Here is a 20,859-nt window from a genome sequence, read left to right as displayed (position 1 = left end):
CTAATAATTAAATCATTTTGTCTTTGTTCCAGAAGAAAGTTGAAATTGGGAGGCACAGAATTAGAGCTGTAAAGCTCAACTTTTCGATCTTAGGTGAAAAATAAAATCTGTTCGAGACGTTCAATAGTGATCACCAGAATGGGGAAGTCCCAGAGTAAAGTGAGAAAATATGATACAACGGTGTTTGGGAACATGGAAAAACTGTCTTTATGCTGTTTTCATCTGTTTTTGTTTTATTTAATTTTATTTTATTTATACGTGTCTCTTTTTCCTGTTTATGCAAAGCACTTTTTTATTGCCACTGTGTGCTATATAAATAAACTTGCCTTGCCTTTGTCATGATGACAGCACATAATATTTCATTATTTTGCAATATACTAGTATTCGGCTTAAAGTGACATTTAAAGACTTAACTAGGTTAATTAGGCAAGTTAGTGTAATTAGGCAAGTCACTGGACAACATTAGTTAGTTATGTTGCCAATTGAAAAATGATATTTCTTGAGGGGGCTAATAATATTGACCTATTGGCTAAAAAAAAAAAAAAAACATTTAATCATTATTATTTTTTATTTTAGGCAAACAAAAAAAAACAACATAATTTAAAGAAAAATATTGGAAAAAATAAATTACATTTTATGGGAGGGCTAATAACTGTACAACTGTACATTACATTATTATTTATTTTAATTTATTATTTAATTTTTAAATGAAACTAAATACAAATAAATTCAAAATGTCCTGCAATAGAACCATACCTTACAACTCTAGTCCTCATGGTGGTGTTTCTGGGCCATTTTTGCTCCACAGCTTTTTGTAAACACCCGTAAATGAACCGGAGAGTCCTGCAAAAAAAAAGCCACCAACACGCATAAAACCCCATTCTGCCACATTTTCCATTAAGAAAAAAAAGTAAATTATAGTAAAATCTAGTGTTTTAACCATACCATACTTTATATATTTGAAGTATCTAAATTTCGGTTAATGAACACTCCAGTGTACTGTAGTATTAAATATAGTCAACTGATAAACTCATAAATACTGTAGTATACTTTAGTATTCAGTAGCATAATATACCCTTATAGTTATACATACAGTATTGGGTCAACTGTTATATATTACTAGTTACTAAAGTAACTACATAATCACCACAGCAAATTAATTCGTTTACATAACTTTAGTAGGTGTGTTACTATAGGAACTATAGTATCACCATAACAGATTCATTTGTTTATATTAATTTACTAGTTGTGTTACCATAGCAACAACAGAATCACCACAACATATTAATTTGTTTATATTTCTATAGTTGTGTTGCCATAGCAACTATAGAATCACCACAACAGATTCATTTGTTTATATTACTGTAGTAGTTGTGTTACCATAGCAACAACAGAATCACCACAACATATAATAATTTGTTTATATTTCTATAGTTGTGTTGCCATAGCAACTATAGAATCACCACAACAGATTCATTTGTTTATATTACTATAGTAGTTGTGTTACCATAGCAACAACAGAATCGCCACAACATAATAATTTGTTTATATTACTATAGTTGTGTTGCCATAGCAATTATAGAATCACCACAACAGATTAATTTGTTTATATTTCTATAGTTGTGTTGCCATAGCAACTATAGAATCACCACAACAGATTCATTTGTTTATATTACTATAGTAGTTGTGTTACCATAGCAACAACAGAATCGCCACAACATATTAATTTGTTTATATTACTATAGTTGTGTTGCCATAGCAATTATAGAATCACCACAACAGATTAATTTGTTTATATTACTATAGTTGTTGTGTTGCCATAGCAACTACAAAATTGCCACAACAAATTAATTTGTTTATTTTACTATAGTTCTTGTTACCATAGCAACTATAGAATCAACACAACAGAATAACTGTTCCTATTACCGAAATTGTTGCGTTACCATAGCATCTCAACATATTAATTTGTTTATATTACTCTAGTTGTTGTTACCATAGCAACTATAGAATCACCACAACAGATTCATTTGTTTACTGTAGTTGTTGTGTTACCATAGCAACTATAAAATCACAACAGATTCAATTGTTTACTGTAGTTGTTGTTACCATAGCAACTATAAAATCACCACAACAGATTCATTTGTTTACTGTAGTTGTTGTGTTACCATAGCAACTATAAAATCACCACAACAGATTCAATTGTTTACTGTAGTTGTTGTTACCATAGCAACTATAAAATCACCACAACAGATTCATTTGTTTACTGTAGTTGTTGTGTTACTATAGCAACTATAAAATTATCATGACAGATTAATTTCTTTAAAATCCTATAGTTGTGTTACCATAGCAACTATAGAATCACCAAAACAGACTAACTTGTTTATATTACTAGAGCTGTTGCGTTACCATAGCAACTATAGAATTACCACAACACATATATTAGAGTACTTAACTACAGTATGATTTAAAACATTACAGTATGTACTATCTGTTGAGACTCTACAGGCTTACGCACCCACATGTACAAAGCTTCAGATAGACAACCACTACCTAGCCCCGCATCACATGCCTTTATGTGTTTTCACCCACCGGTGTGGGTAGACAGGTCTGTGACCAGCGCTGCCTAAGTGGCAGGACCAGATGGCTGCCGCCTTCATCAGACTCATCCACATCCCCTGTTCCCATCCCCTGTTGCGATGCTATGTCTATGTGTTTATAAGCTTGGTTGCTAGGGCCTTTTTCCCCCTTGATCTCACACTTTCCTTGAATTAGTGCAGTTATGAATTAGGGGTTATTTTCTTTTATTTCTCTCTTCTCAAATGCATCTTCTTTCCTCTCTTTCTAAAAGCTATCTCTTGTCTGAACTGTCTTTTCCTGGAATGTGTGATGTTTGCGTAATGATCGAGGGGGGGGGGGGGGGGAGATGGGGGGGGGTTAGGGGGGGGGGTGCAATTTGGCTGCATGTAAGAGTGAATGTGACAAATAAAGGCTTCATCCTCATAAAGTACTTGTATATCTTATAGAGCTGAGAGACTCACGGAGGGAGGATTTCCGCAGCCATGAATATTTTCTCCAGCAGCTCCGACACGATGCTCAGCAGATGAGCCAGATTCACATTCACATCCTCGTTCTTCTCCAGCTTTGAGGGATTCAGCTGATTTACACACCAAACATGAGACAGAGAAAAGCAGCATTTATAATGGCCTTCATAATTAAAATGACCGTCGTTAAACTCCAGCACAACGTTCACAAAGAAAAAGCAGCGGAAGAGAAGTGTGTGGACCTGTGAATGCTGTACCTCACAGGACTGTCTGGAGTCCATGATCTTCAGGATGGAGTCTTTGAGCGCGTGATGGACGAACGGTGTGGCCGTGGCCTTCATGTACTGCTCCATCAGAGTGCTGGCCAGCGTCGTGGCGCGAAACAGAGTCGTGGCTTCATCTGGAAAACACACAGCTCACTGAACACCACTCTATGTTCAATATAAACAGTTGAAGACTACTAAGGCCGTACTCACACTAGGTACAGTTGCCTCGAACCGCGCCAAAGCACGCTTGTCCCCCCTCCCGTCTCCCCTGACGGCCCGCGCTCACACCATATCGGGCCTCGGCACGCTTACGTCATCGCTGCTGCTCTGTTCAGTGAGAAGCGCTCCCTATGGCAAGCCTTTTTAGCATTTAAATCTCTGTTCTGACTCCATAAATATATTTAGAGATATCTCTAATTATATTTTGACTAGTCATAATTATAATTCCACTACTCAGAATGACAATTAGAGATATCTGCAATTACAATTGTATTAGTATGAAATCAGATTGGAGATATCTGCAAATATATTATGACTAGTCATATTCCTCCATTGACTTCCATTGAAAAATATTTGCAGATATCTCTAAATGAGTTTTGACTAGTCACAATTGTAATTAGAGATATTTCTAACTGAGTTCTTACTAGTCATAATACATTTGGAGATATCTTTAATTCGTCATATTTAGAGATATTTACAAATATATTTGAAGATATCTTTAATTAATTTACTAATAGTCAAATTACAGTTGTAGATATCTTAAATTAGATTTTTGAATAGTCAAAATTCATTTGGAGATATCTGCAAATATTTTTCAATGGAAGTCAATGGAGGAATATGACTAGTCAGTCATAATATATTTGCAGATATCTCCAATCTGATTTCGTAATAGTACAATTGTAATTGCAGATATCTCTAATTGTCATTCTGAGTAGTGGAATTATAATTATGACTAGTCAAAATATAATTAGAGATATCTCTAAATATATTTATGGAGTCAGAACAAGGTTTAAATGCTAAAACGGCTTGCCATACGCTCTCACCCAGCAGCACAGTGGAGATTTCTCTAGTTATATCGTTTCAGTCGTTTGATATGCAGTAACATGCAGTCAAATATTTCGCCAAACAGTCCTTAGGGATGCGGTGACACGCAGTCAGATATTTCACCGGACAGATCCGCCACTTTTGGCGCTCATAAACAATCATAAAGCCCTCGTGCTGCAGGAATGAGGAGGTCTGCTGAAGGCGCGCAGCTGTCATGCTGTGAGGAGTTTGCGTCTTTAATAAACTACGGTAGTTTGCGATCACTGAACAGTAAGAATGATTAATTAATCCATATGAAACAACCCCTTAAAAGTATCATACCGCTTTCAGTTTCGGGCTTTGGCGCATTTTGCACTCACACACAAGCGTACCGCGCCAAAGCCCAAGTGAACCGCGCTCAGGCACATCTCTTGCAACCGGGCCAGGGCCGGCCAAGTGAACCGTGCTTGAGCCCGATTCAGCGCACTCGCACTTCTCAAACGATCCGGGAAACGGGCCTGGGCACGGTACAGATGGCATAGTGTGAGTAGGCCCTTAAAAGCCCTCATCCTTCTCTTTCGAACATTCCAAAGTGCTGTTTAACAAGCAAGAAAAAAATAACATAGTATTTCCTATATTTATTTATATATAAAGCCAATATAATTCAGTCAGCAATGTAGTAAGCCGTCAGCCAATATAATTCAGTCAGCAATAGGCCACTGTCTATCTGGTGTATTTGCATACAGCGATCTGATAGGCTGACGCTTCCATCGGCGCTTGAAAAGTTGATCTAGTCCCAACTTCTGCAGCGAGCAACGCCTCTGAATCGGCGCAGATGGATCCACAATGCAGTTCGGCAACGCCTGAAGTCACCCATTCAAAGTGAATGGGAAGCGTTGACGCTGACGCCCCGTGTGAATGGGGCGTAACTCTTTGTTAATGTTTTTGCAACCCACTAGTTGAGATACAGTGTGTATGTGATGAACTGAAAGGATCAGAAAATGCACCTTCAGCACAGATCTCGCGGTCGTTGAGTTCTCGGAGCAGCTGCGCCTCCTGGTTCTGGTGTCTGAAGATGCGGAGCAGAACGCTGGCCAGAAGAGTGCGCTTCTGTCCACACACATGAGCCAGAGCACTGACGACATGCAGATCCCTCAGCACCACCAGCTGATAGCACACACAAACACGCACACTACACCATTACACAACACATGACATGATATAACACAACAAACACACAACACAACATTCCAACACAAAACAGAACACACCATCACACAACACCAAACTCAACAAAGAAGCAGTGGTTTAGAGTTGTGCCCATTAGTTGTTATATATTCACTGTAAACGATGGCTAAATGGAGCTTATTAATTCATTCAATGATTTTTTTTTTATAGTAATCATGTAAAATAGGCGAATATGTATGTCCTGAAAGAAACTGCACCTCTTTTAGCTCACTGTACACCTCGACAGGCATGATCTTCTCGACAGAGTATCGAACCCTCAGCCGCAGTGAACTGGGCATCACGTTCTTCAGGGGCACGTGGGAACTCAGAGGAAACCACTCGTCGATGATTTGACCCCTCTGAAGACGACACAGCGGGCAGCACATAAACACTGAAGAAGAAGAGCAGACGTCATTCTAAACACTTGACTGATGGTACATTTCCACATCAACATCTCGCCTTGTCTACTTTTCACAGCGATTGGTTGCCACTGGCATTTTTCGCTTGACATTTGCATTAAGCCAACTTTTCTGATGCCCTTGGCTGCTCTCAATGCTTTTCTGTGCCACTTTCAATCCCATAATGCACTGCGTGGGCATTTACGTTCATCCTCTATATCAGGGGTGTCCAAACTCGGTCCTGGAGGGCCGGTGTCCTGCAGATTTTAGCTCTAGCTTGCCTCAACACACCTGCAAGGATGTTTCTAGAAAGCCTAGTAAGAGTTTGACTAGTTACCCCAGGTGTGTCTGGTAGGGGTTGGAACTAAACTGTGCAGGACACCGGCTCTCCAGGACCGAGTTTGGACATGTGCCTGCTTTATATGAATGAACTGAAAATGCTCGCTATATACCCAACGTGCCAGCAGAAATGTGTCGCTAGAAAAGCGCTGCTGTTTAACACTAGCCTATAGTGCCATCTGCTGTTAAACACAAGCTTAAAGCTCAATCTGCTGTTTAAAACCTAGCCTAGAGCGCTATCTGCTGTTTCAAAACAAGTTTAGAGCACCATAAACTAGCCAAGAGCACCATCTACTGTTTAAAAATTAGCCTAGAGCGCCACCTGTTGTTAAAAAATAGCCAAGAGCACCATCTCCTGTTTAAAAACTAGCCTAGAGTGCCATCTGATTAAAAATTAGCCAAGATCCCTGTCTGCCGTTTCAAAACTAGCCTAGAATGAAATGGGCTGTTACAAACTAGCCTAGAGCGCCATGTGTTTTTAAACAGTAACCTAGAGCACCGTCTGCTGTTTAAAAACTAGCCTAGAGTGCCATCTGCTGTTAAACATAAACCTATAGCGCCATCTGCTGTGAAAAACTAGCCTAGAGCACAATCTGCTGTTAAAAATCAACCTAGAGCGCCATTTGCTGTTAAAAACTAGCCTACAGTTCCATCTGCTGTTTAAAATCTAGCCTAGAGCACCATCTGCTGTTAAAAATCAACCTAGAGCGCCATCTGCTGTTAAAAACTAGCCTAGAGCACCATCTGCTGTTAAAAATCAACCTAGAGTGCCATCTGCTGTTAAAAACTAACCTACAGCACCGTCTACTGTTTAAAAACTAGCCTAGAACGCCCTCTGCTGTTAAAAACTAGCCAAGAGCACCATCTACTGTTTAAAAACTAGCCTAGAGTGTCATCTGCTGTTAAAAAATAGCCAAGAGCACCATCTACTGTTTAAAAACTAGCCAAGAGTGCCATCTGCTGTTAAAAACTAGCCAAGAGCACCATCTACTGTTTAAAAATTAGCCTAGAGCGCCACCTGTTGTTAAAAAATAGCCAAGAGCACCATCTACTGTTTAAAAACTAGCCTAGAGTGCCATCTGCTGTTAAAAACTAGCATAGAGCCTCATATACTGTTTAAAAACAAGCCTAGAGCGTCATCTGCTGTTAAAAACAAGCCTAGAGCATCATCTGCTGTTAAAAACTAGCCTAGAGCACCATCTGCTGTTAAAAATCAACCTAGAACGTTATCTGCTGTTAAAAACTAGCCTAGAGCACCATCTACTGTTTAAAAACTAGCCTAGAGCGCCATCTGTTGTTAAAAATTAGCCTAGAGCACCATCTACTATTTAAAAACTAGCCTAGAGTGCCGTCTGCTGTTAAAAACTAGCCTAGAGCGCCATCTGCTGTTAAAAACTATCCTAGAGCGCCATCTGCTGTTAAAAACTAGCCTAGAGCACCGTCTACTGTTTAAAAACTAGCCTAAAGCGCCATCTGCTGGTAAAAACTAGCCTAAAGCACTATCTGCTGTTAAAAACTAGCCCAGTGCACCGTCTACTGTTTAAAAGCTAGCCTAGAGCGCCATCTGCTGTTAAAAACTAGCCTAGAGCACTGTCTACTGTTTAAAAACTAGCCTAGAGCGCCATCTGCTGTTAAAAACTATCCTAGAGCGCCATCTGCTGTTAAAAACTAGCCTAGAGCACCGTCTACTGTTTAAAAACTAGCCTAAAGCGCCATCTGCTGGTAAAAACTAGCCTAAAGCACTATCTGCTGTTAAAAACTAGCCCAGTGCACCGTCTACTGTTTAAAAGCTAGCCTAGAGCGCCATCTGCTGTTAAAAACTAGCCTAGAGCACTGTCTACTGTTTAAAAACTAGCCTAGAGCTCCATCTGCTGTTAAAAATCAGACTAGACGATTTAATAATGAAGCAAAATGAAAGAACGTACAAATATCATTCTCTTTGCTTTTCTTGGTCTTGTTGCTCAGGCTGATCTCAAACCTGTTGATCTCGCTGGACAGGTCACTGCAGGAGTATAGAGACACGTTCATAAAGATGCACAATATCACAAAATTCACATCAAATCGGTATGAACATTGGTTTACTCGAAAATGAACTCCTCCGTCCACACGGGGTTCTGGCCTTCCCGCGGGTGGGTTTTTGCCACCTGAATGCTGTTCAGGTAAATGTTGCAGTAGGCGTTTGTGAAATGTTTACTGGGAAGTTTGTGAGCCTCTTCGACGTTCAGAAATAAACTGCTGACCTGTAAAGAGAAACACTGGTGGAGTAACTCTGCAGTAAGTAATAATAAACGTGATGAAAAGAAAATGAGTTTACCTGACGCAAGAGTTTGTTTGAGACTCTATTAAAAACTAGCGTAGAACACCAGCTGCTGTTTAAAAATAGCCTAAACTCCTGTATTCAAATAAAAACTTGTCTAGAGCGCCATCTGCTGTTAAAATAGCCTAGATCGCCATTTGCTGTTTATAAACTAGCCTAGAGCACCATTTGCTGTTAAAAACTAGCCAAGAACGCTGTCTGTCGTTTAAAAACTAGCCTAGAGTGACATCTGCTGTTTAAAAAAACTAGCCTAGCGCACCCTCTGCTGTTTAAAAACTAGCCTAGAGCGTTGTCTGCTGTTTAAAAACTAGCCTAGAGCGTTGTCTGCTGTTTAAAAACTAGCCTAGATCATTATTTACTCTTTAAAACCTAGCCTAGAGCACCAGCTGCTGTTTAAAACCTAGCCTGGAGCACCATCTGCTCTTTAAAGCCTAGCCTGGAGCACCATCTGCTCTTTAAAACCTAGCCTGGAGCACCATCTGCTCTTTAAAACCTAGCCTAGAGCACCAGGTGCTGCTTTAAAACTAGCCTAGAGCACCAGATGCTGTTTAAAAACTACCCTAGAGCACCATCTGCTGTTTAAAATAGCCTAGAGCGCCATCTGCTGTTTATAACCTAGCCTAGAGCGCCATCTGCTGTTTAAAATAGCCTAGAGCGCCATCTGCTGTTTATAACCTAGCCTAGAGCGCCATCTGCTGTTTATAAACTAGCCTAGAGCGCCATCTGCTGTTAAAAACTAGCCTAGAGCGCCATCTGCTGTTTAAAATAGCCTAGATCGCCATCTGCTGTTTAAAAACTACCTTAGAGCGCCATCTGCTGTTTAAAATAGCCTAGATCACCATCTGCTATTTAAAACTACCCGAGCGCCATCTGCTGTTTAAAATAGGCTAGACTCCCGTCTGCTGTTTATAAACTAGCCTAGAGCGCCATCTACTGTTAAAAATTAGCCTAGAGCGCCGTCCGCTTTTTAAAAACTAGCCTAGAGCACTGTCTGCTGTTTAACAACTATCCTAGAGTGCCATCCGCTGTTTAAAATCTAGCCTAGAGTACCGTCTGCGGTTTAAAACCTAGCCTAGAGCACCAGCTACTGTTTAAAAATAGCCTAGAGTTCCATATTCTGTTAAAAACTAGCCTACAGCGCTGTCTGTTGTTAAAAACTATCCTGGAGTACCATCTGCTGTAAATCTGCTGGCGGTGATGCGCAAAGTGAAGAGCGGGGGGAAAATGGGTTGTTGGGTGCGCGCAAGTGAAGAGCAGTGTGGGGTATGGAGATGTTGTGGAGATGATGGGATGTTGTTCCTGGAGTTTTCCGGGAGACAGAACAATATGGGAGATGGTCTGAAATACGGAAGACTCTCGGGAAAATGGGAGTGTTGGCAGGTATGGCGTTGTTTAAAACCTAGCCTAGAGCACTGTCTGCTGTTAAAAATTAGCCTAAAGTTTCACCTGCTGAAAAAAAAAATTGGCTAGGGTACTTTCTGCTGTTAAAAACTATCCTAAAGCGATGTCTGCTGTTAAAATCTAGCCTAGAGCGCTGTCTGCTGTAAAAAAAAAAAAAAAAAAGAAAGAAATTGCCTAGGGCACTATCTGCTATTAAAAACTAGCCTAGAGCTCCGTCTGCTGTAAAAAAAACTGCCTAGGGCTTCATCTGCTGTTAAAAACTAGCCTAGAGTAACACTTTTGAAGAAAAATAAGAAGAAAATGAGTTTACCTGACGCAGGCGTTTGTTTGAACATGGCTGGACGGGCTTCCTAAGGTTATTACAGAAGGTTTGCAGACATTTCATCCAGTCCTACACAGTCAAAAAGGTGTCAGAAATCATATTTACAGCGTGCCATAAGTCATTATTAAATTTTCTTAATTGCTGCTGGACCCCATCAGTGCTACTTTAGGGCGCACTCACACTAGGCTATCCAAACCATGCACGGAGCTACAAATGCCTGTGTGTCAGCATAGTGGCAGATTCAAAAACAAGACTAACTTCCTATGCTAATGAGGGAGAGATTGTCACTAGTGGGCGGGGCTTCCCCCTCTGATGGCACGTACAAAGGGAGAATGTCAATCAAAGTGATTCTGCAGTATTTTTATGATTAAAAAAATAAATACGTTTTTACCATTAGATTCTGGATATATTCACACAACGCTGCCACACAACTGTGTTTAGACCCCTTAAACAAGTGATTTTTTTTGCAATAGCTCCCCTTTAATGATGTTTGAATTAGTTTTTATTTTTAGATTGTAGTAATGTAACTTTATTTAGTTTTAGTTTGTAATGTGACTTTAAAATAATTAATGTTTTTATTAATATAGAATCCAATTAAATAAAAAACTAAAACATATTGTAAAAAATATTCAAACATAATGTCTACACAAATTTCAAATAATCATTTTTTATTACACATAAAATTTGACATTTTAATTTAGAATTTATTCGTGATTTAAAGCTGAATTTTCAGCATCGATACTTCAGATATCAGATATATTTTTAAATTTAAATAATTTTATATTTGAATAATTTTTTTGTTCAATTTACAATGTTCAATTCAGATAAATAATTCAGATTAAATTAAATTCTTCCTGGTGAAACATTTATAAAAACATCCATTAAAGTGCTTCGAGTATAAACACCTGTCTTTACTATTGGTTTTTAACATTTCACCATCATAAAATGTGTTTTATAGTGAGAGAGGATTAACAGTGGATCACACGTTGGTGGTCGATTATATAATGCATCTACAGATCAAAAGAAAAACACTGCAAATGTCTTTACTCTCACTTTTGATTAAAGTGATATCTTAAAAAAGCACTGGTACCTCAGCTTGTTCCGGCGTCTCTCCGGCAAAATAAAAAATACACTGCTCCTCGCTAAAGTGCTGCACAACTATCTGGAAACAGTTTGGCCTGCAAAGAAACCCCAAAATAAAAACATAAATCCCAAATGTGGGTCACATGAAACTAAAGTTGCTACAGTTGAAGTCAAAATCCTTCGCCCTCCTGTGTATTTTGTTTTCTTTATCAAATATTTCCCAAATGATGTTGAACAGAGTTTCAGGAATTTTTCACAGTATTACCTATATTTTTTTTTATTTGTTTTATTTTGGCTAGAATACAAGCAGTTTTTAATTGTTTTATACCCATGTTAAGGTAATATTATTAGCCCACTTAAGCAATTTTAGTTTTGAATTGTCATTTATTCATTCATTTTCTTGTAGGCTTAGTCCCTTAATTAATCCCGGGTCGCCACAGTGGAATGAACTGCCAACTTATCCAGCAGGTATTACGCAGCGGATGCCCTTCCAGCCGCAACCCATCTCTTGGAAACATCCACCCACACACACCCACACAATTTAGCCTACCCAATTCACCTGTACCGCATGTCTTTGGACTGTAGGGGAAACCGGAGCACCCGGAGAAAACCCACGTGAACGCAGGGAGAACATGCAAACTCCTCACATAAACACCATCTGAGCCGAGGTTCGAACCAGCTACTTTCTTGCTGTGAGGCGACAGCACTTCCTACTGCGCTACTATGCCAGTTTTGGATTGTCTCCAGAACAAACCACTGTTATACAATGACTTGCCTAATTACCCTAACTTTACCCTAATTACCCTAGTGAAGCCTTTAAATGTCACTTTAAGCTGAATGCTAGTGTCTTAAAGAATATCTAGTCTAATATGTGTTGTCATCATAGCGAAGAGAAAAGACATCAGTTATTAGAAATGAGTTATTAAAACTATTAAAGAGCACCTAGGTTACACCTTTTTTCAGATTAAATATAGAATATGTCTGTAAAGTTTCAGCTCAAAACACCCATCAGGTTTTTATTATACCTTATACCCTATAGGCTAGTCCTCCCCGCCCACCGTTTCTATGTGCATTCATCACCTCCCTCGGCTGCGTCAGACAACAGACAGACTTAAAGGAAGCAGATCTCACCTAGCGTTGGTGAGAAATACTACAGTAAGAACTTTCCCAATGAGTATTTGATGCATTTATTGTGTTAAGTTGCAAGGAGGAGTCACACAGAATGTCGTTACAAAGTTCACGCGCACACACACAGATACACACACACATAACAACACGCTCGTTTAGGTTTGCGCTCTTTTTGCACGCATATGTGACAGGATACAGGTTAATCTCCACTGCTGTATGAGTATCTGTTATGTTAATGTAAAAAATAAACCTGATTTAACATCCACAAACCGGGATTGAAGCGTTGTTTATAATTGTTTTGACGCACGGCTGTGCTGATAAAGTATAAATCGCTGTAATTTATTACACACATGCTCTGCTTTAAAACATTTTAAACATGTGAAGCTTACTCTTGATCCCATTTGATGATGATTGATGATCCTAGCAAACTGAACAGACCTTTTATTCCCGGTTGCTTTGCGCTTGTCCTGTTTTGTTGATATGATTATACACGTGACTACCGGGACATGTTAATACGGAGCTGTCAATCAATATTGATGGGCAGGGGGACCGCACTTCTCTGTCAAGTTGTGGTTGGTTTGAAAACCGCTCCAATTGGTCCACTGTTTTTATGTTGATAAATTGAAAAAACAACGACTGGGTGTGTTTATTTCACACAATATGACGGTCTGTAAACTATACCTACACAAATGTCTGTCCAAACAGCTCGAAAAGTAGAATTTTCACCATAGGTGCCCTTCAAGTGTAGAAATGTGTTGAGAAAAATCTTCTGAAATTAGGGGAAAAATATACATGGGGCTAATAATTCAGGCTAATAATTCTGACTTCAACTGTAGATGCACAAAATCAAAAACTAAAACACACACACACACACCTGCCAAACATGCTGTCATGGACCTCGTACACAGAACACACACTCAGGTCGATCAAACCCTTTGGTTTCGTGGCTCGTTTCTCACTCTCAAAGTAGATGAGCTGCGAATCGTTTCCCTCCAAGATAAAATACAGATTTTTCCATCTTTTTCCTTTTCCTTTAAAAACAAAACAGAGAAATCATATTGGAAAAATAATATCAGTAATAATATCGCTCTGATGTTTTGTAAATTGGATGTTTACAAGGTGTCTCACTAAGTAGAACATCAGAAGAATAATACAGAGTAAGAATATAAGTAGAATAAGTGTTATTTATTGCAATTTATTTGTTTATATTTGTATATAAATGTATTATTTTCACGTATTTTGAATTTTACTTATTTATGTATTGTTTTAAAATTTTATGTTACTAAGATATCATATATTATTACAAAAATAAAATAAAAATTATTTTAAATAAATGAATCTTTCTTTCTTTCTGATGCACAATTTTACAATTATTTGTTTTGGTTTTTTTAACCCTAAATGGATAGAATAGTGCAGAAAATAGTTGGGATCAGAGAGAGGGGAAGGGTCGGCAAAGGACCTCGAGCCGGGAATCGAACTCGGGTCGCCGTGAGCACCAGGGTGCTATATGTCAGCGCAGTTAACCACAAGGCTATTGGAACCGACAACAGCAGTTAAAGAATCATTACACTAGCTACGTTTCCATCCACCTATTTTTATGCGCATTTTGGACATGAGGTTAAAAAACGAACGGGTTAATGGAAAAAATGCACATAAACTACAATCGAAACACTTTTACGGAAAAAATTCCAGCCTCCAGTTATTAAAAAAAGACATGTGATTATTGTTATAAGAGATCATGTAATGATAAAAATGTGTGAATGGACAAACCAGCAGGCTGAGCACACTGTAAAACATCTCAAATGTTGATTTGGTCATTCTAAAACCCCTGAACCTTTTCAGTATTAGTGTTATTATATTATATTATATTATATTATATTATATTATATTATATTATATTATATTATATTATATTATATTATATTATATTATATTATATTATATCATCAATGATCTCCAGAACTGGCATAAGCGTCTGTGCTCCGTTACTCACGCCCCAACCACGTATTCATTGCATGTCGGCATTTGAATTCTGAGGCGCAAGTCAATTATTAAATAAAGAAAAGATTCACGCAGCTTCTTCTACCGCAGCAAATTCAGTTTTTAATGTTGATATTTGGTGCCAGATAATCCGGAAGTGGCCATTTGGTCTCTTTGACTCGTTGGGTGAAACGCTGCTTCATTCACAGTCATCTATGTGTCAGCTAAAACACTGCGCCAGGCATGTGAGCAACTGACCCAGGCTTTCCAACACATTTCAAGATGGCTTGAGCTGTCTCATTTAACATTGAATGTGCTTCTCTATAAGAAACAGGCCTGTACGGGATTCATTTGAGGTGCAGATTAAAAAAAGTTATTAAAAAAGTGAATTAATTTATCATGGCATAACTCTAGACATTAATTTACAATTTAATAGTCATGTTAAAAATATGAGTGAGAAAGTTAAGCCAAGTCTAAACTGTTTTCCTTTTATTAGAAGGTTTTTAACACATCATACTGCAAAATTATACATGCACACAATGATATCCTCTCACTTGACGTATTGCATAACATCTTGGTCACAAGCCTCTTTAACAACATTGAAGCCTATTGACTCGATATATAAAACAAGCAGTTCAAATTAAGCACTTAAAGCCTATGCGATGGCATTATTGTGAAGTTTTATGTAAACATAACAGTAGATTTTTTCTACTGGCCCAATGTAGTAGATGCCAAGCTAGTGCTGTTCCCATACTGATAAACTTCCTGTGACCTGTTATTGTGAGTTTTTTTCCATTTTATACGGTTCCTTTTACAGCATTGATGTTTTAATGTAATTAAAATACAATCAGTTAAACAAATTTGGGCATTCATTTAGTTGCTCAAGCATAAAACGAGACAAAAAGCTGCACGCGCCCGTCAGAATTGGCAGGCTAGCGCAGAAGCTCCATTGAATATACTAGAGTAAAATAAATGCTCATATTATAAAGACATGGCGAGGGAAATGTAATTTAATGCAGTGCTTCTTGTACAATCTGAGACCCACTTTATATCAGATATCACTCAGCCAGTGGAAATCGCTGATTTTTAAAGAAAACTGACCTTTAACGCGCCGATTTTGCATTGGCATACAATTCACCGAAAACAATAAACCCAGGTTAATGGCAAATTAAAAGTCCTATTAGCATGCTTCAGGCCAGTGGTTCAGTTTTTTACATGCCCTGCCAAAATTTTCTCTGGCAACACCAAAATAAAGTTACCATTTAGTTATTCAGCATAACTTTTCTTTAAACACAACTGACCATTTAAAAATGATTTAATAAATACAATACTGATTTGATTAACTAAAGTGAATGGTTTATTTGAAAACTACAACAATTTTATGTTTATTGTTTGCTCATTGCATCAGTCTATAACACTGTCCATATTTGTATTTTTCATTTATTTGTAAACCTAGATTTAGGTTTACAAATAAATGTACTTTTTCAGGTCTATCTTCAAAAAGAGGGACAGACCGTTGAAACATGAAACGAAACACTGCAATACCTTTATTGAACAGGATGTAACCTTTCTTCACAATGTTCTTATAGAAAGCATCTTTGGTTTTTCGGCGGATGGTGTTGTAGATTTCTTTTCCTTCAACGATGTCAGTAAGCACCTGCTCCTGGTGCTGAGATATCACACATTTAGGATTAGACGCACAATAATGTCAGTATAATGAAGAAACAGCACTTTCCAGGAGTTTGTTTGTACATACCTGCACAGATAGAGCATCTTTAAGACTGTGGCCCTCGACGATCTGCTCCCTCCTGTAGTGTTCAATGATGTCATCAATACTGTGCAAACCAAAAGAAGAAAACAACAAACAAGTTTCATTAAACTCATGCATTCCCAAAGTTAACACATATTAATGTACACACACTAATTTGATTGTGCTACTCTCTCAGAATGCAGTATCAGCTGATTGGTCAGATAACTCTACTCCGATTGGTCAGATGACTCTACTCTGATTGGTCAGATGACTTTACTCTGATTGGTCAGATGACTCTACTCAACTCTGATTGGTCAGATACTCCTCTGATTTGAGACTCTACTTTGATTAGACAGATGACGTATCTGTGATTGGTTAGATGACTCACCTCAACTCTGATGATCAGATGACTCTAATCAGTTTTGATTGAATTCAGTTTTGAATTTACTGGGTTCTGACTGGTCAGAAAAATCTACTTAGCACTTATTGGTCAGGTGACTCTACTCTGATTGGTCAGATGACTCTATTTGGCTGTGTGACGACCCCTTGTGGTCGTTTGTGGCTGGGGTGTGGGTGTCGGTCTGTGCATCTGTGTGTGTGTGTGTGTGTGTGTGTGTGTGTGTGTTGCAGGTCCAGCTGATTGCGCTGGGATTGAGAACACCGGTTTGTGATTGAGTTGCTCTGCTATAAATAGCGTGTTCGTTTCAGACGAGGAGAGGCTGCACGTGGAATCTGGTCACTTATCTTTCGGCTGGGATCGGTTTTGGACCTGATGGGCTAGCAACATGACCTTTGATAATAGTAAATAAATATATTTTTGTACCGCAATTGTACTCGACTTCTCCTTAATTGTGGTGACCGGTTTAGGTCATAACAAATGGGGGCTCGTCCAAAACATTTTTCTTAGACTGGTAAAATTTGGTATTGTTTGTATAATTTTTGTTATTGTTTTGGATTTTGTTAAATTTGTTTTGGTTAATTGGTTATGATGATAAAACTGAAATTTGATTTATTATTGGGAGAATCGAGTGCAATTGTATTGAAAGAATAGACTTATTTTGTGTAATTCCATGCACAGCTGGTTGACATTTCAAATAGCCCTGTGAATTAATTTCGTTGTTAGGATTAAGTGATATGTCTCTTGGGACATGTCAAATTTTTTTTTTTAGTTTGTTATTTTTGAGCAGATCGGTGGTTAGAGCTATGTCTCGGGAGCACGCCGAGGTGTGAGAGAATCGCCAATATAATTGGTTGTTGTTCTCAGCCTGCGGTATTTGGTGCATAAAAACCCACCACTGTATGCTTGAAGACTAGGGTCTACTTAGTTAGATTTATGTATAGTTATAGGTTGCGAAATTAATATACAGGGCGCAAATATATTTGTTGTCTCCAGTGGGTGTGGCAAGGAGGTAAATTACTTAAGGGGTTTATTGATTATTCTTTTTCTTTTATTTTGTATATGTGTGTGTGTATATATATATATATATATGTATGTATGTATGTATATGTATATAGACATATATATATATTTTTTTCTTTCTCTTTCGTTGTGCCCCTTCTGTTCCTGATTATGACGTCAATTGAAGTAGGTGAGTTTATTGAGAATCCTTCTGAGCAAATATTTAATTTGTTAACAAAAGACCAATTGATCGAGATTGCAGCCCACTATGGTATTGTCCTTACGACAAATGATAAAAAACTGAAAGAAAATGTTAGGGCAGTTTTAAAGATGGCTTTTATAGAGAAAGGGATTATGTCTTCAGAAGTAGGGGTTTCGGTTACGAGGTATCCCTCTACTACCTTTACCTTTGAACAACAGAAAGAGTTGGTACTTCTCCAGTTAGAACAGCGAAAATTGGAGTTTAAAATGGAAATTGAGAAACGAAAATTAGAACAGGAAACTATTTTGGCACAACAATCTTTGGAAAATAGAAAATTAGATCTTCAACAGCAACGTTTGGATCTAATGAAGGATGGAAAAGTGAGATTAAATGATGATGATTTAGGTGAAGGAGCAGAGGGGGGGCTACCTTCTGTTAATTTTAATGTAGCAGCAAACTTGCGATTAATGCCTTTGTTTAATGAAGAAGATGTGGATACATTTTTTTTTGTTATTTGAACGAGTTGCGGACAATCAGAGTTGGCCGGAGGCCGAACGATCGTTAATGTTACAGTGTGTTTTGACGGGTAAAGCACAGAAAGCTTATTCTGCTTTGAGTTTGGCCGATAGTCAAAATTATGATAAAGTTAAAAAGGCCGTTTTGAAGGCATACGAATTGGTTCCAGAAGCGTATCGCCAAAAATTCCGTGGTTTAAGAAAGAACTTTACCCAGTCATATGTAGAAGTAGCACGTGAACTGCAATTGTGTTTTACACGCTGGTGTAATTCTGCCTCTGTCAAATTGTTTAAGGATCTGGTGGAATTGGTTGTTTTGGAGCAGTTTAAGAACATACTGCCAAATCAAATTGCTATATTTATTGCAGAACGTAATGTTTTGTCAATAGCAGAGGCAGCAGCATTAGCAGACGAGTATGATTTAATTCATAGAGTGGGGAGTGATGTGGGTTGTCTTAAAGAGAAACCTACATTTGTGCAGCGTCCAGAGTTACCGACAGTCACGCGTTATGGAAACACGAAAATTGCTGGTAAAAACGATCCAGTTTTAATCTGTAATTATTGTTTAGGTCATGGGCATTGGAAGAAAGAGTGTCCTGCGTTACAGATGAAAGGTCGGGGCCGTTACATCCAGCCAAAACCTACATTCTTAGCCGCACCGGTGGCTAGATCTGTTGAATCTGAGTCCTCCTTCATACCATGTAGTAACGAAATGCGGGAGAGTTCCTTTTCTGAGTGTAACTTTTCACCTTTTGTTTCTGATGGTTTTGTGTCTCTTCCAGAAGGCGAGCGTGTGCCGGTGAAAATTCTGCGGGACACAGGGGCATCTGCTTCTTTCATTTTGGAGTCCGTATTACCTTTCTCAAAAGAATCATTTACGGGCAAGTCAATGTTGATCTGTGGAATTGGGTTAACTAGGATGTCGGTGCCACTGCATAGGGTTACGTTGCAGTCTAAATTGATTCATGGTGATGTGGAACTAGGGCTGAGACCTGCCCTTCCAGTGGAAGGAGTTTCTGTCATTCTTGGGAATAATTTGGCTGGTGGACGAGTTTGGGGTGAGTCAGCACCACCATTAATTGTAACGTCAAAACCCATATCCGTTGCAGACCGGGATAGTGGATTGGATTATCATGATGTTTTTCCTGCTTGTGCAGTCACGCGCTCAGCAAGTCGGATGAGTATTATGAAAAATGAGGTACCATTTCAAATAGATGGGGGTGTTTCTTGGCCAGCGTCGTTGCTTTCTGTATCGCAGGATGAATTGATTAAGCAGCAAAAAGCAGATCTGACGTTGAATGAATTGTTTTCACAGGTGCTCTCCGATGCTAATGCAGCCCAGGGGTATTTCATGTGTGAAGGGGTTTTGATAAGAAAATGGACTCCACAAGCTAAAGCCTCTATAGGGACGCCATACGTACAGGTAGTAATTCCAACCCCTTTAAGATCGATGGTGTTAAAGCTCGCTCATGATGATCAGTCTGGGCATTTGGGCGTGAGAAAGACGTATGATCGTTTAATGCGGAATTTTTTTTGGCCTCGACTAAAACGCGATGTGTCGAGCTATATTAAAACTTGTCCTGTTTGCCAGCTAATAGGTAAACCAAATCAGAATCCAAAACCTGTTCCGTTACGTCCTATCCCTGCGGTGTCTGAACCATTCAGTCATTTAATAGTGGACTGTGTGGGTCCTTTGAGTCGATCAAGGTCTGGTAGTGAGTATTTGCTGACTGTTATGTGTCAGGTTACACGGTACCCGGCAGCTTTTCCACTGCGATCAATTACAGCGAAGTCTGTTCTTAAGGCGCTCTCCCAATTTATGTCAGTCTTTGGGATACCTAAAATCATACAGTCAGATCGGGGTACTAATTTTACTTCGGGAGTGTTTGAGGAAGTTTTGCGACAGCTTAATGTTAAGCATAATATATCTACGGCGTATCATCCGCAGAGTCAGGGCGCGATTGAACGCTTCCACCAGACTATTAAATCCCTGTTACGTGCTTATTGTACAGAACTGGATCGTGACTGGGAGGAGGGGTTACCTTGGCTCATGTTAGCTGCCAGAGAGGTAACCCATGAAAGTACTGGTTATAGCCCAAATGAACTGGTTTTCGGTCATAATGTCCGTGGGGTACTAGCTGCGTTACGGGATGATTGGATTTCTCTTGAGCCACCGAAAAAATTAGCGGAGTATGTAAACGGGTTTAAAAGACGACTCTTTGAGGCTGTTAAGTTGGCTAAAGCAAACTTAATGCAGGCACAATTAAAAATGAAGCATGCGTACGATCGTAGAACTGAGCACCGATCTTTTAGTGTCGGGGATCAGGTAATGGCATTATTGCCGGTGACTACTTCTCCATTTAAAGCTAGATTTGCTGGCCCGTATGTGATTCACCGTAAAGAGTCGGATGAAAATTATGTTATTGCGACACCAGAAAGAAGGACAAAAACTCAAGTATGTCATGTTA

General features: G+C 38.8%; 1 protein-coding gene across 2 annotated transcripts in view; it reads right to left on the bottom strand.

Moving 5' to 3' along the window:
• rasa1b (RAS p21 protein activator (GTPase activating protein) 1b) overlaps nucleotides 1-20,859 on the bottom strand; it is a 47,955-nt gene that overhangs the window by 12,001 nt on the left and 15,095 nt on the right. For both annotated transcript variants that reach the window (XR_015501491.1, XM_087271281.1), the window contains exons 10-21: nucleotides 16,282-16,360; nucleotides 16,071-16,194; nucleotides 13,420-13,576; nucleotides 11,425-11,512; nucleotides 10,323-10,403; nucleotides 8,377-8,534; nucleotides 8,220-8,296; nucleotides 5,776-5,948; nucleotides 5,338-5,497; nucleotides 3,299-3,441; nucleotides 3,039-3,154; nucleotides 757-843 (exon numbers count right to left, since the gene is read on the bottom strand). Coding sequence is in view for 1 of the 2 variants with exons in the window: in XM_087271281.1 (XP_087127407.1) it covers nucleotides 757-843; nucleotides 3,039-3,154; nucleotides 3,299-3,441; nucleotides 5,338-5,497; nucleotides 5,776-5,948; nucleotides 8,220-8,296; nucleotides 8,377-8,534; nucleotides 10,323-10,403; nucleotides 11,425-11,512; nucleotides 13,420-13,576; nucleotides 16,071-16,194; nucleotides 16,282-16,360 (1,443 nt within the window). In the remaining variant the exon portion in view is untranslated. The remainder of the gene's footprint in view (nucleotides 1-756; nucleotides 844-3,038; nucleotides 3,155-3,298; nucleotides 3,442-5,337; nucleotides 5,498-5,775; nucleotides 5,949-8,219; nucleotides 8,297-8,376; nucleotides 8,535-10,322; nucleotides 10,404-11,424; nucleotides 11,513-13,419; nucleotides 13,577-16,070; nucleotides 16,195-16,281; nucleotides 16,361-20,859) is intronic.

This window comes from Danio rerio, chromosome 10, assembly GCF_052040795.2.
Source record: "Danio rerio strain M-AB ecotype USA chromosome 10, GRCz13ab, whole genome shotgun sequence".
NCBI lineage: Eukaryota > Metazoa > Chordata > Actinopteri > Cypriniformes > Danionidae > Danio > Danio rerio.
This window is presented reverse-complemented; position numbering and strand designations above follow the sequence as displayed.